The sequence below is a fragment of the Salminus brasiliensis genome, chromosome 17 (genome assembly GCF_030463535.1).
Source record: "Salminus brasiliensis chromosome 17, fSalBra1.hap2, whole genome shotgun sequence".
In the NCBI taxonomy this organism is placed as follows: domain Eukaryota; kingdom Metazoa; phylum Chordata; class Actinopteri; order Characiformes; family Bryconidae; genus Salminus; species Salminus brasiliensis.
In genome coordinates this window covers 31,828,657-31,846,498 of record NC_132894.1, presented here as the reverse complement: position 1 = coordinate 31,846,498, position 17,842 = coordinate 31,828,657, and the positions used below count along the sequence as shown (strand labels likewise).

The following is a 17,842-nucleotide window of genomic DNA, read 5'->3' as shown; positions in this document are numbered from 1 at the left end:
TCAGCTGATCACTGATCAGGGAGCCAGTTTGGGACAGTGAGCATTTTCACATGATATTGATTATTATTGATATTGATTGATATTATTATTTGACTCTCTGTGTGTAAGAGAATGGCACATTCAGCATCAACTGTATAAACTGTATCCAGCAGGATGAGGAAGCGGGCTGGCAAGATTACATCTGACCCCTCACATCCTGGACACCTCCTCTTCCAGACACTCCCCTCGGGTAGAAGACTGCGGTCCATCAAAACCAGCACAACACGTCATGCTAACAGCTTCTTCCCCACAGCTGTAGCGCTCCTCAATCACAGTGGTCACCTCCCACTGTAAACCTCTAAACTTACAACTGAACTGTACCAAACCGGACTGAACAGTTATTTGCACTATGACTATTTGCACACCTGTACAGATGTTCTTTTCTTTTCTGTAAATATATTTTTCAGCTCTTTATTACCTTTATTACCTTTAGTACTTTCTACTTTTTTTAATTTATCCCCTACCCTATTTATTGTTTAGTGTCATTTTCCTTTAGTTTAAGACTGTAAATAATCTGTGTTCTGTGTTTCTTTGTTACTTGTCATGCGTGTTGCTCTCACCAAGACAAATTCCTTGTATGGGTAACATACTTGGTGAAATAAAGAGATTCTGATTCTGATTCTGAAATTGAGGAGACGAACAGAACAGGTATTTCCCACACAAGCGACCCAGGTGGGACTTGAACCCACAATCCCCAGCTCCGGAGGCTGATGCCTTATCCATTAGGCCACTGGGCCACATGAGTGCTCCTTCATAGCCATAAAATAATACACTGAGGCTATGCCACAATATTTCAAGGCCACACAATAACCCATTACACTAGAAGACCATGTAGGTAAGTATGTAGGTAAGTGGAACGCCAGGACCCCCCCCCTCCTCAGGCAACACTGGACAGAGCAATGAAGTCAAGAAGCTCTGCAAACATGGTGGTAGTAAACCCTACCCATGGAGATGGGTAGAGCAGGCTCTTTTGCTTTTGCATATGTTGGCATAGTAACGCGTTATCATTTTCTGTTACTAGAAAGCAGGTTAGTGTGTTAATATTTTGAGTACTAAATATAATATAACTATAATCCATACCGTATAGCATTAGTGTGTAGAACCCAATTGGGACACAGCCTGAACCTCCAGAGGATAAACTTCCAGAAGAACTGAAGAACCTCAACATGCATCAGGAGCTGCTGGTTCAGCTAGAATCTGTCATCACAACCTCTTCAGCTGATATATGGAATAGATATGCCATAAAGAGACCTAGGAAGGTGCCTAGGATGTGGCCTAATGGACAAGGCCTCAGCCTCCAGAGCTAGAGCTTGTGGGGTCAAGTCCCACCTGGCATTTGATTCCTCGCTATAATACTAATGCAAAATACTACATTCACCTCCGTCCACAATGCACTTGAATTGTTTGCTGCTCAGGATGAGCATGTTTTAGTATACAGGGCATACAATAGTGTGAGACATTGTCAGTGAATGGCTTGAATGCCATTAAAATACGCAGTGCTGGAGCGGGCAAGTCATCGTCGAAGCTGCCCATTGATAAATATACCTGGTTTTGAGGCCTGAGGAAATTCCTACTGTTCCGACCTAATTTTACAGGGTGAGTAATCACACAGCACCGGTTTATTCACTTCCTCGCATGATTAATGGCCAGTTTTAAACACTTGAGCTCATGACTCAGGTTTCATCACTTCGGTGGAAAAAGGAACCCGAGTTCAGACATTTTTTTCACTTTCCAAAACCATCTCCTGGTTTTACATCTCATATTTAGGGTCTAGAAAAACAGGTTTCATTAGGGACTATTTTTTCTTACTATGCCCTGAAGTTTGCTTCTATTTCATGTATAAACTGTCTGAGAGCAACATTCAGAGGCATCAAACACTTCAGGCGTTTAAATTACAGCCAACCCAGGTGGGACTTGAACCCACAATCCCCAGCTCCGGAGACTGATGCCTTATCCATTAGGCCACTAGGTCACAGCATGCACGTTTCTAGGTCTTGTAGGGGTGGGAGGCATCTCTTGAAAAACACCACCCTCATCTCTACTGTTCTGAACCCATATCTGCATGATTTAATGCATTGCACTGCTGCTGCCACATGATTGGCTGATCAGACTAGATTATTGCATGGATGAGAAAGAGTACAGGTGTTCCTAATAAAGTGCCCGGCGATGGTATTTCTAATTTTCCAAACTGCAGTGTGGTGCTTCCCCTGATGGCCGCTAGAGGGCAGTATATGTGTGTATATGGTTGTATTGGGTGGCGCGCGCGCACGCCTGTAATCCACGTTACTGGGAGGCTGAGGCTGGTGGAGCGCGTGAGCTCGGGGCTTCTGGGCTGTGGTGGTCTGTGCTGATAAGTTCGGTGTCGATATGGTGGTCCCGAGGGAGCTCTGGGTTAGCAGGTCGTCTAAGGCGGGGTGAACCGGCCCAGGTCGGAGACGGAGCAGGTCACAGCCCCCATACCGAGCAGTAGAGGGGCTGCAGCCTGAGCGTTACTGCGTGACCCACCCCAGTGACATCCTGGTGGGCTTTCTTGTTATTTGTGGTGTATAATTGTTCAGAATGGGTCGTGTAGGTGAAATGGACCCTCTCAGGGCCCGACCACGTGTGTCTGCAGCAGTTTCTAAAATATCTCTCTGTCCACAAGAGACATGGTCATGCCAGTCCAGGAGGGGGCGCTAACAGCTCACAAAGTTGAGGGACAGTGTAACAGACTAAACAGGCCAAGATACACACACACACACACACACACACACACACACACACACACACACACACACACCTAAAAACAAGCTTAAATATAGATTTCATAGATTTTTCGAAGAAGTGACTGAATATCTTACAAAGAATCTCAGAATAATTAATTATCGAAATAATGTAAAAGCTATAATATTTTTACAGATAATAATAATCAATATATGGCACGTGCCATATATAATGTGCTTTTTCATTTTTTTCTTCCATTGTACATTTTATTTCTGTTAATATTCTTGTAGGGTTGGGAAATATGACGTGATATGATGAGATGTTTTGTTACTGTGGTAAATAATATCACAGTGATCCAAGACGACCCAAAACCACAAAAAAAAAATCAAAGATATCAATAATCAATAATGTCATGACTGTGTATTGTAAACATGTATTATGGTATTATTTTGCTGGCCCCTATATTCTGGCATCTTGTAGTGAATTGAATTAATAAAATAAAAAATGATCTGTTGTAATTCTCTATTTGGAGACATAAATAATTATAATGATATATAATGATTTAATTATATAACACTCAGTGTAACAATCAATTCCCTCAATTTAATAAATTGCTCCCTTAATTGATTAATTATTCCCTTAATTTAATAAAATTGTTTCCTCAGTTTAATAAATCGTCCCCTTCATATAATAAGGTATTTACTTAATATGAAAATTAATTTCCTTCATTTAATAAATCGTTGTCTAATGTAATAGATTGTTTCCTCAATTTAATAAATATTTCCCTCACTACAATAAATAATTCCCTCACTTTAACAATCTGTCTCATTCAATATAATATTTGTTTTTAATATAATCAATAAATCAATAATCATCAATATAATAAATCATTCCTTCATTTATTCCTTTATTTATTATTTAAGTGGAAGTCGTTTTACTGTCATATGCACAGTAAGCAGGCAGTTACACTGAACAATGAAATTAATAAACAGACAAATACAGCTAGACAACAGAGGTTACAGATTAAACACATAATTAAACTAGAGGCGTACTTCAAACAAAGAAAAGTAAAAACAAATATTATATTGAATGAGACATTGTTAAAGTGAGGGAATTATTTATTGTATTGAGGGAAATATTTATTAATATAATATAATAATATAATATATATAATTAATATAATATAATAAAGCATTCCCTCTATTTAATAAATCGTTCCCTCAGTTTATTAAATTGATGAAATGATTGATTAATTCGAGGTAAAGTTTATAAATGGTGTATTAATGATTGTATCAGGGGCTCGGGTGTAAACAGTGTGGTCTTGGCCGTGTGCAGAGTTCACCAGGAGGAGGCGCACCTCTCTCAGCTCTCCTGCGGGCGTAGAGGCGCTAGGACAGGCGCATGCGCGCTGCCGCATTTATACAGAGCAGGCGCTTCTCGGCACTTCGGGGCGGAGAGCAGCGTTGCTGCTGTTTTACACGAATATCAGACCATCAACAAAAGCCGGAGCGATGCTCAGAGCAGGGGATAGCACGGCAAGTACGTCTGTCTAAAGCTATGTGGTCTTTTGGTGGCTGTGGTGCGTTCCGGAGGTTGCTCTGCTTTGCTCTGTTCACTTGCAGCTGCAGCAGCAGCAGCAGCAGCAGCAGCAGCAGCTCCTCCGCGTTTCCAGCTTGCTGTAAGTTAGCTGAAGCTCAGCAGCTGATCAATGAAAGTAGTAGTCTGTTGCAGCTAAAGCTAGAGGCAGATTCACAAAGCATGACTTGTTGACATTGCAGCAGTCTGCAAAAAATGCTGTCCTTGTTCTAATAACAGGCTGTTTTCATGGCCATGACTAAAACTAGCTATATAAAATGAATGGTGCTATAACATATTAGGGGTTGTCGGTTCTGGCTTTACTGGCGTTAAGTGGAATAATCAATCACAGCTTAATTTAATTAAAATTGCATGCCTGGTGTCCAACTTTAATAAGAATACCAGTAGCTGGTACTACAGCTAACGGTGTGCAGGTTTAGGCTGAGGCTGTGCTCCCGTTACAACACTAGCGCTTGCTAGCTGTGTAATTCGACACTTTCAGGGTTAAATTGTTTTAATGTTCATTTAAACTGGTGGTTTATAACGATTGACAGCATTTTAAAATGTAATTTATATTAATGTAGTGTTTTTTGAAGGTGGGAAGCTACAGAAAGTGGCCAGCTAACCTAACTTTGCAAATCCAGGTCAGGGAAGTGAAAATCCGCTCCAGGATTTTGCTCCAACTGCCTGGGCAGCTCAGCTGCAGCTGAGCTGCCCAGGCAGTTGGAGCAAAATCCTGGAGCGGATTTTCACTCTTTTGGATATGGATCTGGATTTACCACCACCGTTCGCTGGCTAGCAAGCTGCTCTTTACTGCCTGCATCTTTGCAGTGTTTTCTGACAGGAGGGGCGTCTCTAATTTAGCTTTTAATGCCATATAAATCTTAAATTCATCCCACAACCAGAGTCCTGAGCTTTATGGCTTTGTTTTTGACTGCTGTCAAAAGCACAGGAGCTTATCCCAGACAAATGGGCATCCTGTTTACCTCGGTTGCATTAGTCAATGGGCTAAGGAAATTAAAGGAATGGTTAAAAAAAAATAAAATAAACGTCCTTTCGACCTTTAAACCAACATTTAGTCAAATGTTAAAGAAATATTTAGCATCTGAAGTTGGCTTCTTTAGTTTCGCACTCTAAACTGCAAGGCTAATGAAGCTAAAAAGCAATGGAAGTCTATGGCACCCAAAATCCAGTGTAGCTTTGGTGCAAAACTAAGCAGTCAATATTTGGACGGCACACTTATTTTTTTTTATTATTTTTTTTGTGGTCATTTTTATAGTTATATATACTCTATTTACTCAACCTTGTTCAATGTGCATTTCTTGCAGGACTCTAAACACTGTAGAAGAATGAGGGCCCCGGAGTCGGATTCGCCCCCCTCCGCAGATGAATTGCTGAAGTCTTTCCATTGCCAGTGTTTGAACTGTTTACTGTAATAGCTCTCAGCCAAACATATGGTGCACACTTGCCAGCTCGTGTTCACATACAGTGGCTTGCAAACAACAAAGGGACGTTTTGGGGAATAAAGTGCTGTCTCGCACCTCCGCTGATCACCTTTATTGCGTTGGGTGGGCTTTTTTGTTTTGTTGTTGTTGTATGCGTTCCCCTGGGTTCTGGTCTCTAGCTGGGCCGGTCCTAAAGAAATATGGAGACCAACATGGAATATATTGTAGGGCAAGTGATGCAGAAAGACTTGGGGCGGCGGCTGCAGGTTGGACAGGAGATCATAGACTACGTACTGGACAGACAGAAGTCACATGATCTGGAGCACGATCAGACCATGTTGGACAGGATGGTGGACGGCCTGGCTACTTCATGGGTCAACTCCAGCAACTTCAAGGTGACCAAAAACAAGTGTTTTTCCTTTATGTTTGGCTTTATTTGATGAATAGGCTTCTTCTAAGGTCCACCGAAGGCTGGAACAGTGGATCACTGTACTGTGCTGGCTGTACATTTAATGGAGACGTACCCTGGTGGTGCACATCACACTTCAGCAGAAATGCTGCAAATCATTAAGCTGAAAATGGCTATTGATCGTGAGAATGCTAAAAGCAGCCGCTCTTATTCCTGGAAAGGATGCAGGTGTCTTCCTTATGTAGTGGGGCTTTGGATTCAGCAGGGTTTGCTGTAGGCCTGGTCATTGGCTGTTAGGTTCTGGATCTGACTTATATTAATTTGCAAGGCTTTGGGTTTAAAAGCTGTGTTTTGTTATTTGAAAGCGTTCTGCTGTCTCCGCCTCGACAAATAGACCCTCTGTCACTCCGCTGTCTGTCCTTAACCTTAGTTGTTATGACTGGTCATGCAGCAGAATTGGCTTTGGCACATTTGATACTGCACCCTATAAAACATTGGCTAGAGGACACACAGATACACAGTATAAACACACGAGGCAGTCCAGTATTTATAGTACTTGCACTCTGTAGCAGCTGGGCTATTTTAACATGCCTGAATCCTACTTTTTTTAAATATCATATATTTATATTAATATAAATATTTATATTATATTAATATTTATATTTAGTGAGGTCTTTTTTTTGTGTTTTGTACTGAAAACAACCATAACTTTCTATTATACTCTTATAGATCTTATAGACTAAACAGGCTGTTTTTGTTACTGTGTTAAGTTCTAAAAGCACACAAATGAGGCCTACCCTGCAGACCACCATAAAGACTACAAGATAATTGTAGCTGTTCTGACTTTTCGCCAAGAATCCAGTCAGTCCCTTTTGTTTTTGTCCTGTTTGACTCATTAACCCTTTAGAACACAAAAAGTGGCTTGCTGGGCATGTATTAAGAATTTTGCCTGCAATTTGATGATAAATACCATACACTTTATGGACAAAAGTATTGGGACATGTGCTCGTTCATTGTTTCTTCTGAAATCAAAGGGATTTAAAAAAAAGTTGATCCTGCTTTTGCTGGAGTAACTGTCTCTACTGGCCAGAGACGAAGCCTTTCTACTAGACTTTGGAGGAGCATTGCTCTTAGGACTTAATGCATTCTGCAACAACAGTTAGTGTTTAGTGAGGTCAGGATGTTGGATGATCACCACTCCACCTCGTCTCCCACTCCCCAACTCGGCCCAAACATATTGGATGGAGCACCACCCATCATTCCAGAGAAGTTCCGCAGTTTGATTACTGCACAGCTCAATGCTGGGGGGCTTTATACCCCTCTTGCCCACACCTGGCATTAGGCAGCATGGTGCCACAGGGACTAGACAAGATGTGTGTGCAGTTGCACATCTGTATCAGCAATGGGTGCAACTTAAAAGTAGCTGAATGCATCCATTAGAAGGGGTGTCCACAGACATTTGGGTGTATAGCATATAATATATTTATGTTTTTGTCCAAATTTCAACAGCCAATAGAAATGCTCCAAAGTGATTTCCTTTGACCTCCATTGAACGTTAAGAAGGTTTTTTTTTCCTTCTCCTGTAACATTGCCAGTTTTGATATGTAAATTACCTCTGTTCTAATTGGCTGAACTGTAATGGGCCTTTTTCCATGAGTAGTCTGAAAGTCTGATTATAGATTTATACAAATAAGAGGAGCTAGACTTTATTATGATGATGATTATATTATGATTATATATATTATTATGATTAAACAGATATATATGTGTGTATATATATATATATATATATGAAAGTGTGTTGGTTTTTGGGACACTTGCTTTGAATCTATCATTTGCTTTTTACAGTGTGTTTAAATGTAATGATGAATGGACCAATAGGAATGCTCCACTTGCAATTAAAGTTTACTCTGCTTTTCAGGTTAATTAAGCTCCTGTAAAGTTCTGAGATACAATTGAGGTTTTAATATACAGTTACTGTGCACCAGAAATTGCCTGCTTTTGTTGTACAGTTGTAAACTCTGTGACCTCCGAATGTGTCGTGGCAATGACTGCAGTTGATGAGTGCAGTGGAAAGTATTCCAGGAGTAAGGAATACTGCCTGGAAAAGGCATTTGGAGGTTTTGTGGATTTTTGGCAGCAGCTTTCGGCAGACCGTAACTGTAGGCCCATCGTATGTGTGCTCAGTATTAATCTGTACGAACTGGAGCTCCGGCAGGCTGGGGTAGTGGTTATGCAGTCAGTCGGAATCATTTGTGCTTCCCGTTCGTCACTGTGGTAATTTCTTTTCAGCTCATGATGAGTGTTTAATTGGAGTGACCGCTGTGTTTTCATGGTCGTCTCTTTTTTTTTTTCGTGACGCCAAGTGCCGAGCTGAAGCGGATTACCATTTGATTCCAGCGTAATGTCAAGCTTAAGGAAATTCGTTCTTTCTCAAAGCTGTTTTCTTCTTGGGCTGCGTAATATCATTTTATAATTGATGTTGCAGTAAATGAAACGTCCAAAAGTATCCAGACACCCCTAATAATTAAAATCAGGTACATTTGTTTGGAGATTATGTGGAGTACTGCATAGAAAAGCACTGCCAGTAGAATGGGGTGCTCTGGAGCGTCCACATACGAGCTTGAGGTCTCCATGCCCAGAACCTCGGTTTGACTAAAGGAGTATTTAACCCTCCACCCCCAGCTGTTGAGCTGTGTTCCCTGAACCGCTGGAGCTCTAGTCAATACTAGTACCAGTTGGAGTGGTGTATGTCACCCAGAACTAATCATCCATCTTCAGTGCCTGACCTCACTAATGCTCTTGTTGGCTGAATGCAGTCAACCCCTCACATCACTGTTCCAAAGCCATCCTAGAAGGGTAGGATCTGTTACTGCAGCAATGGGGGCAGATTTCCTATGATAATACCCTTGACTTCAGAAGGAGCACTAGCTGAGAAGGTGTCTGCATACTTTTGGTCAAAATAGTGAAGGCAGATACAGATTACTATGCGTTATAAACATGCCTCAAGAGTGAGACTAGGAGAGCCCCCCCTCTCTGATGACGTATTTTGAAGGTGGAGGAGCTTTTGGAAAAAAAAGAAGGTCAGGTCAGTATTTGAGGTCAGGCTCTGTGTAATGGTTGCTTTTTTCCAGCTAGTTGATTAAAGCAGAAGGAAGCCATCTGTAGTTATTAGCTTCCACATCTGGGGTGCAGAACGTCTTGTTGATTATGAGGTGGATTCCCAAAGCTTGTATGACTTATTCCTGATGTACAGGGGTCACAGATCTTATCCACGAAGGTCCAGACTAGCTGCAGACTGGCTGCAGATTCTCATTACAACCAGGAATGCCACTGCTGCACTGTTTAAGGTGGAAAGGAAAATGTCCTAGATTGATTTTTGATCATTAAATCAACATTTTGGGGTTTAATGTTTGGGGTTTAACCCCTCCCAGGTTGCCAAGAGGAATGCCTTACAATAGAACCTTGTAGAACTTTGTAGAACCCTGTAGAACTCTGCAATATGGTATTTTGACCATACCGTGCAATCATATCATCATCTGGAGTTCATGTCAAGCTTCACAGAGCGTATCCTTCGTCTCACAGGCCAAAACCTGCTTGATTTCTTTCAAGGCCGTGCACTAGACACATCTGTTCACTGATGTGCTGAATGGAGCACCTGTGCCTTTGTGTGTGTATCTGTCTGTGTGTGTGTGTGTGTGTGTGTGTGTGTGTAAGAAACCATTGGGGTTTGTCTGATGTGGCGCAGCCCAGCCTGCATATGTGCAACTGGGGTACATTTAGACTGACGGCTCAGGCATCTGAGGAGCAGTGGCCTCAGGATGACCTCTGCAGATGAACTACAGGAGACGACATGTCTAATCTTTCTCTGCTACGCTGCCAAGCTCTTTATCCCAGTGTTGCAGCTACAGCCTCCATCCTGCGTGACTTGAACATTAGTTATGTGTGAAACGGAACGTGCTGGACATGTGATTGACGCCAGTAATGGGAGGAAACAGTAACAGCAAGCATTAGCACTACTGCTAAAGTGCCTGTTCATCATGAGATAGCATGTATGTTTTTTTTTTGTTAGTTTTTTGTTTGTGCTACAAAGCATAGTTTGAAGCTTAGCTAACAAGTAGTTACAGCAAGAATACACAGGGTAGGACGGGAGAGGAAAGGAAAGGACAAGAAAAGAAAGGAGAGGGCAGGAGAGAAAAGGAAAACAGAAGAAAGAAAATAAAAGGACAGGACAGGAGAGGACTAGAAAAGAAAGGACAGGACAGGAGAGGAGAGGACTAGAAAAGAAAGGAAAGGACAGGACAGGAGAGGACAGGAATGGACAGGACCGGAAAGGGAAGGAAATGAAAGGACAGGACAGAAGAGGACTGGAAAAGAAAAGAAAGGAAAGGACAGGGAAAAAAGGAAAGGAGAGGACTGGAAGGGACAGGACAGGAATAGAAAGGAAAGTAAATGAAAGAACAGGACTGGAAAAGAAAGGAAAGGACAGGACCGGAAAGGAAAAGAAAAGAAAGGACAGGACAGGACAGGACAGGAATGGACAGGACCGGAAAGGAAAAGAAAAGAAAGGAAATTAAAAGGACGGGACAGGACAGGACTGGAAAAGAAAAGAAAGGAAATGAAAGGACAGGACAGGAGAGGACTGGAAAAGAAAGGAAAGGACAGGACCGGAAAGGAACAGAAAAGAAAGGAGAGGACAGGAAGGGACAGGACAGGACAGAAGAGGACTGGAAAAGAAAAGAAAGGAAAGGACAGGAAAAAAAGGAAAGGAGAGGACTGGAAGGGACAGGACAGGAATAGAAAGGAAAGGAAATGAAAGAACAGGACTGGAAAAGAAAGGAAAGGACAGGACCGGAAAGGAAAAGAAAAGAAAGGACAGGACAGGAGAGGACAGGAATGGACAGGACAGGACTGGAAAAGAAAAGAAAGGAAATGAAAGGACAGGACAGGAGAGGACTGGAAAAGAAAAGAAAAGAAAGGAAATGAAAGGACAGGAACAGAAAAGAAAGGAGAGGACAGGAAGGGACAGGACCGGAAAGGAAAAGAAAAGAGAAGAAAAGAAATGAAAGGACAGGACAGGGAAGGAAAGGACAGAAAGGGACAGGAAAGGACAGGAATAGAAAGAAAAGAAAAGAAAGGAAGCTTGGAACCCAGTGAGCAATCCTGAAAAGTCATATCATGATGCAGTATATTTTTATGACACAGCAAAAATAAGGAGCAGCTGAAAATATGCCTTACGCTAACGTTACTGCTTCTGTTTTTAGCATTACAAAAGTATCCAGTCCTGTGTTTAGTAGTAGTAGTAGTAGTAGGGGGAGGAGGCCTGTGTCGTTTACAAGTTGATGCTTTCTCAGGTTTATAATGTGAAACTCCACAAATCAGTGTAGGTAATGCAGCACACAAGCATTAAACCTGAGCAGGCCCTAGATCTCCGCCTGCTGTGCGGTCTGAGGTATTCCAGTTTGTTTTGGAGGCAGCAGACACAAAGAAATACCTCAGGCAATGCTATGGTCTGTGGGCCTGGTCCTCACAACAAGCAGAGGACCAGCTGATGCTGACAGTGTGAATGACTAGAATGTACCAAATCCCAGCTGCGTCCGACAGTTGGATGCATGAGTGTATGGAATGCTGGTTGGTGCTCCATGCAGTACTTCTGGGATGAGGTGGGGTGATGATCATCCAACATCCTGACTTCACTAACACTCTTTTATTGCGGAATGCAATCAAATGCTCACAGCCTTGCTCCTCTAAAATGTAGCAGAAAGCCTTCTTCCTCGGACGGGGAGTGCAGGATACACTCTTGACCCTCAATGGGTGCAGGTGTCCCAATACTTTTGTCCATATAGTCTACATAGCGTTGCCATGCACAAACTCGTATCTCCAAAATGTCTTCAACTGTACTGGAGAAGGAAAACAAAAAGTCAGTGTTTAAAAAATCGGGAAGGATTTCTATTGGTCCATTCATCATGAAAGTTGCCAGATTGAGATGTGATAGGTGTATTTGCATTTTAATAGAAATTATATATTTATATATTATAATATATTCAAATAAAATGTATTATGTATACTGAAGCATACAGAAATATAATTTATGTAATAATGTGTAACATTGTGATATATATTTTTGGCCACACCCCCCAAAAACATGTTTTTCGGTGTTCCGAACGTATACCCCACACTGGCAGTCATGAAATATTCATAGAGTGCCCTCTGATTGTTTATGAGTCAGTCGAGGCTTGGCTCATGTTGTATTAGCATTTTTAAGTGATTACAGTGCTAGCCTCTGTGCAATCCGTATCCTGGAGGGACGCGGTGGAGAGCACATACTACAGCACTGTGTAATACTAATACTAATACTGTTCTGATTAGAAGAGCCTGGAAGAGCAGGAACACTCAGGTAGGATAGAATGGAGAGGCCTGGACATCTTGGACCAGTGTAGTGTGGGGTGTTTACCATCCCAAAGTGAGGAGTCAAGGTACTGTACAACCTGGTTCAGTAACATCATCAGTAACTGCATCTGTATCTAAGGTGTTTTTTGTCAATCGATCCGTTCCTGGCAACACCTGGAACGAGTTCCCTCATATACTGGCTTGAAAATAGACATGGCTTCTGGCCTTGATAACCTTGATGACCAATAAAACCAGCTTTTCCTTCTGTTCTTCATTTTCTTCAGGACTCAGGATGCCACACATCTCCTCCAGCAGTTTGCGCGTAGCAGTAGCAGGGGGTTTGTTATGGACGTTTTTCTCGTATGGATGAACGATACATGCTGATACAATTAATAATAAAGTATAAAGTATTGACACCCAACCAAACACATCACCTGCTTGGCATGGCCCTAGCAACCGCAACACCATAGAAACCACTTACCAATACAGTGGCAACCACCTAGCAAAAGCGATTAGTCACCACCATTCTGCACCTTTCTAGTTTTAGTTGACAGTTCTAACAGACAGGACTGCCAGTTCTCGACTGCTACGTTAAACTATTAGACAGCATAAATTTCAGATCGTTTTTTCACATTTCCAGAGAATCCTAAACCTTAAAATGTGACTGGTGAATCCTCAGGTCCAGGCTTTTTTTGTATTTACCACTGTTTTACCATCATCAGCATCAGCGTATAATAATATATGATAATAAATAAAAAGACTACATTTGCATTGTTGTGACCCCAGGTTCTTACTACCACCATTCTACAGGGCCAACCTAGTGTTAGGAGTCTTGCCCAATGACTCTTATCGGTGTAGCACAGCATGGTCACCCAGACTGGGAATTGAACCCCAGTCTTCCACATGATGTGGTAGTTCACTAGCAGTGTTATCTGTTGTGCCACACCAACCAACGAAATCAGTTTCTTTGCAATGAAGAACTTATACAATGTAAGCCCAAAAAATTACTTAGCTTAATAACTAAAAGTAAGTTATTTGTTAAACAAATAAGAAAAGTTCAAGTTGAATTTACTTAATAATTTATAATTATCTATTGTATCTTAGAACAACTCAAAGTCTGAATTCTTGTAATTCTTGTTATTAATAAGGTTAATTATTTAATATTCCGCACAATTACAATCAAATACATACTTTTACCAAAGCAATGGTGCTAAAAGTAATGCAGCACTTATGAAGCACTAACAGAACAACCCCATGATTACACAAAAAAAATACCTCAGAGCTAACTAACAGAAGATGGCCCTGGACACATTTAACACAACAACACATTGACGGTGAATGCCAGTGACCGAGGGACACGCCCAGTATGCAAACAGATGGAGCCTGGAGCCAATAGGACAGATGTACGTTCTATTCAAAGAGGTTGTACTGATCCGCTGCTGTCAGTGGGTTTTCTGCTGAAAGTAAAAACCAGTGTAGATGGGAGTGAATGTGTGGAGTTCGGGTTATGTTTACACTGGCTCAGTGTCTGAGACGGGCACTACTGAGTGAGACTCTGCTGTATAAAGGCAGTAATCCCCTCCTCCTGTTTGTCCTGCTCTCCATCATTGTTCGTCTGGCTTCTTTCCTCTCATGGCCTCCAGCACGGTTGTAACCTGGATTTCAGGCCTTTTGGTTCAGGATTAAGCAGGATATCATATCTGTTATTGCTGTCTAGTGTATGCAGGGCCCCGGTCCTCATGCTTACCTCATGGTTAAGACGGCTTTGCCTGCTATTACTGCACATTGACAACTGTGCTGTCTCTCGGCCTTGGCTGAGTGAAAAGCGTGTCCGTGATCAGCAGAAATGACTTCGACATTTTTCTTATTTGATCGAATCCCTAGAGAAACCACTCACAAAAACTCAAACCGTCCTCACTTCTGATTGGTGGATTCATTTCGCAAGGAAAAGACCTCTGAAGTCATCATTCAGCAGTCAAGGGCATGAGCAAGTAAGGACCTCAGGGCCTAAGCTTCTGCCATCTCAACCTGTCCTAAAACCTATTAACAGGTTTTGTCCTGCATACAGTTTTCCCTCGAATACCCCTGTCTGGTTTATGAGGTCACTCTTCATTTTTTGGAAACAAAGGGCCAGTTTCCTGGATGTTGATTAAGCCTAATCTTGGACTCAATTGCAGTGTCAGTGCTGAGTCACCACTAGGAATTTAGGAAACTAGGAAACTACCTCCAAATTTTACAGTGTAATTAACAGTACTAGTGCCATTTTACCAATGCTAGGGGTGTCCCGGTCAGGTTATTTTGTGCCCTAATGTCCGACCCAAGTCTCTTAATGCTGAGTATCTCAGCTGATACCGATCCAAACTGTAATGAGTTTCTATAATGAGAAATTCTAGACTGACTGATTTCGTTTAGTAGAGACTTTCATAGTGTTTCATCTTATAGTCCAGTCTGACTCTCCTTCCTCACCAATCAGCTCCCATCTGAATTTACGTTTACATTCATGGCATTTGGCTGACGCTCTATGGTGGGCCAATGTAGTGTTAGGAATCTTGCCCAAAGGCCTCTTATTGATGTAGCGCAGCACAGTCACCCAGACCGGGAATCAAACCCCAGTCTCTCACATGGTTTGGTAGCTCACTGGCAGGTAGTGAAGTTATCTGCTGTGCCACTCCAACCAGTTCGTCTTTCTTAAACTACATTTGCATGTAAATATTTCAGCTCCTTTATAGGATATTTCTTATTTTTGACCAGGGGATTCTGAGACTTGGCAGTGTGTTGGATCTTCTCACACCACACACTCAAAACAGTCATGCAGTTAGTGTTGCTTATAGACTCTGGTGTAGACGACAGCTATCCATGCCCTTGTGTGGGATGTACTGGCCTCCAAGCATAAAACCCCTCAGCGCTGATCGTATCGGCAGAGCAACAGCGAGTCATTTGGCGCAGAGTTATGAAACAAGCTAAATAAAGCCTATCGGCTGTCTCTGCAAGTCCAAGGCCAGTTTTAGGGACGAGCCTAATTGTGAAAACTTCAGTAGCTGTTGGTGTGAGTGCGTGGGCCACTGTAGGCTGACTACTACTGAGGATGTAGCTTACGATGCTCTTTTCTGGGGTTACATATATCGGATCATTAACAAATTGTTATTGTGATGCTTCCTTTGCAAAGCTGACACTGCAGAAGAGGCTACAGTATGAAAAAATGAGCCCTCTAGCCAATCACATATTGTGATATCGTTGTTATTTGATGCCTCCATACTTGATGGTAATGGTCAAAAGCCAGTCTGTACCAAGAGCCCTTTGAGCTTCAAGCTTCAATCCTTTAAGATCCATGGAAGACAAGCATCCAGGCTTTTTTCTGGCCTGGTGCCGAAGTGGTGGAATGAACGTTCTCTGGGTGTTGCTTGCTGTCTTCAAACCCAGCCTGAAGGCTCATCTCCTCTCAGAGTACTTGAGTGTACGTCACTTTGAATAAGTCAAGTCAGATTTATTTGTATAGCTTTTTACAACTGTTGTCATCACAAAGCAGCTTTACATAATTAGTAATTAATAAAAGAAAGAGACAAAGAAGAAATAATGTAAGACATGAAGGATCAAAGACCCCCAGTGAGCAGCCAACAGCGACAGTGTCAAGGAAAAACTCCCTCTGAGCTGGAGGAAGAAACCTTGGGAGGAACCAAGACTCACAAAGGGGACCCGACCCGTCCTCCTCTGATCAGAACTATTTAAACATTAAAGATAAAAATTACCAAACCAGATACAACAGATAGTTAATAGTGGTGATATTAATAGTGGCAGATTGTTACGAGTCCATTTAGGTTTTAACATGGTCATTAGACAGGTAGTGGTGGTAGGAGGGTGTGCCGCTGGTCTGCTATGGGTGGTGGTGGGTGGGGGGCCTGCTGGTTGGACCGGTAGGTGGCAGCTGGTTTGACGCAGGTAAAGGGACCTCAGCAGGCAATCTTCCAGCAGGCCGGGCTGGGTGGCCATTTACTCGGAGAAGGTAAAAAGAGAAAGTTAGTTCTGAGAGGAATTTTGTGAAGGGCAGAGAATGTTGAGCAGTTGTCGGCCCTGACCAGGGTCACTGGATCTGATCAGGACATCATTATTACGTATTACGTTTCTATGACTTTTCCACGACTCTAAAAAGAGTACTAAGAGCATCTGAGCATGCTCATGTGGGGCTCAAGTAAGTGTGAACTTTGTTGTGCCTGTAGTCAGTAACGGCCTAGCGAGATTCTTTAAGGGTCAGGACGAGGAAAGATTAGCCTCTGATTTCCTTCTGACTTCTGCTGGCACAGTCCTTTGTGATCCCCCTGCTCGCTCTCGCTCTCTCTCTCGCTCAGCCCCAGACAGCTCAGTCTTCAGCCCTGAGGGTTTCAGTGGGAAAACAGCCTTATGACCCACTTCATAGACAGAGCGTGAAAAATAATCACCCACATCTCTGTCAGCAGCCCCCTTCACTGCCCTCCAGTTTGGCAGCATCGGCCCATCAGCTAGGTCAGGATTAGCCAATGACAGAAACATTCATAGTCAAGTTTCTGAGCCAAGGGCTAGTGTTTGTGTAAAGATACACATACGGTGTGTTCAGGTTCATTGTGAGATTCGATTTGGTTGATCTTATATATTAATTCTGCAGAGCTCTAATGATACCCTGCACAGGTTGGTTTGGCCCCGATAGAGGACTTTTTTTCCAGCCCTCAGACAAAAAAACAATAAACCCCAAGATTCAAGAAATCGTGTCTGCTGGTAGTTCTGCTACAGAAAAAACAAGGATCGGATTGGATCAGGCTTTAAAAGCCAATCCGTTAAAACATGCCTCGATCGGCCCTGACCAGGGTCTCTGGATCTGATCAGGACATCATTATTTAAAAGACAAAATTCATACGACTTTTCCACGACTCTAAAAAGAATACTTCACTGCCTTCTCTACTTGATCAGGCACCCTTACCAGACGTAGCAGCGTGTCTTAACTGCTACTAGTATGTTAATGTGGTATTACATGTTCCATGTTAAGTTTAAGTGACTATTTTTAGAACCATGGCTTGGCTAGTTTACAGTTTATCAGCGCATTGCAATCGTCGATGAGCCACTTAGATGTTGTGGAATACCTTATCTCTTCAAACCAATCCTGAGTGTGTGTGTGTGTGTGTGTGTGTGTGTGTGTTTGAGCTTAGTCTTCAGGCTGCATCCGCTGTTTGCAGTACTGCAGTAGGGTTTGCTGTGGACAGCCTGCTGTATAACAAATGTGGTTCAGCCCGAGTGAACTTCAAATTACAGCTCA

The 17,842-nt window shown here is 42.4% G+C and overlaps 1 protein-coding gene and 2 non-coding genes across 3 annotated transcripts in view; 1 reads left to right on the top strand and 2 right to left on the bottom strand.

The window, feature by feature from the left end:
* Positions 1 to 703: 703 nt before the first annotated feature.
* On the bottom strand, positions 704 to 776 carry trnar-ccg (transfer RNA arginine (anticodon CCG)). Its single transcript has one exon. It is a non-coding gene; the product is annotated as a tRNA-Arg (tRNA).
* Positions 777 to 1,938: 1,162 nt separating this feature from the next.
* Positions 1,939 to 2,011, bottom strand: trnar-ccg (transfer RNA arginine (anticodon CCG)). Its single transcript has one exon. It is a non-coding gene; the product is annotated as a tRNA-Arg (tRNA).
* Positions 2,012 to 4,141: 2,130 nt separating this feature from the next.
* The window catches only part of LOC140537697 (CLIP-associating protein 1), an 84,788-nt gene continuing 71,087 nt past the window's right edge, over positions 4,142 to 17,842 (top strand). Inside the window, exons 1-2 of the mRNA XM_072659877.1 lie at positions 4,142 to 4,281; positions 5,646 to 6,157. Coding sequence (XP_072515978.1) covers positions 5,963 to 6,157 — 195 coding nt within the window. The 5' untranslated portion in view covers positions 4,142 to 4,281; positions 5,646 to 5,962. The remainder of the gene's footprint in view (positions 4,282 to 5,645; positions 6,158 to 17,842) is intronic.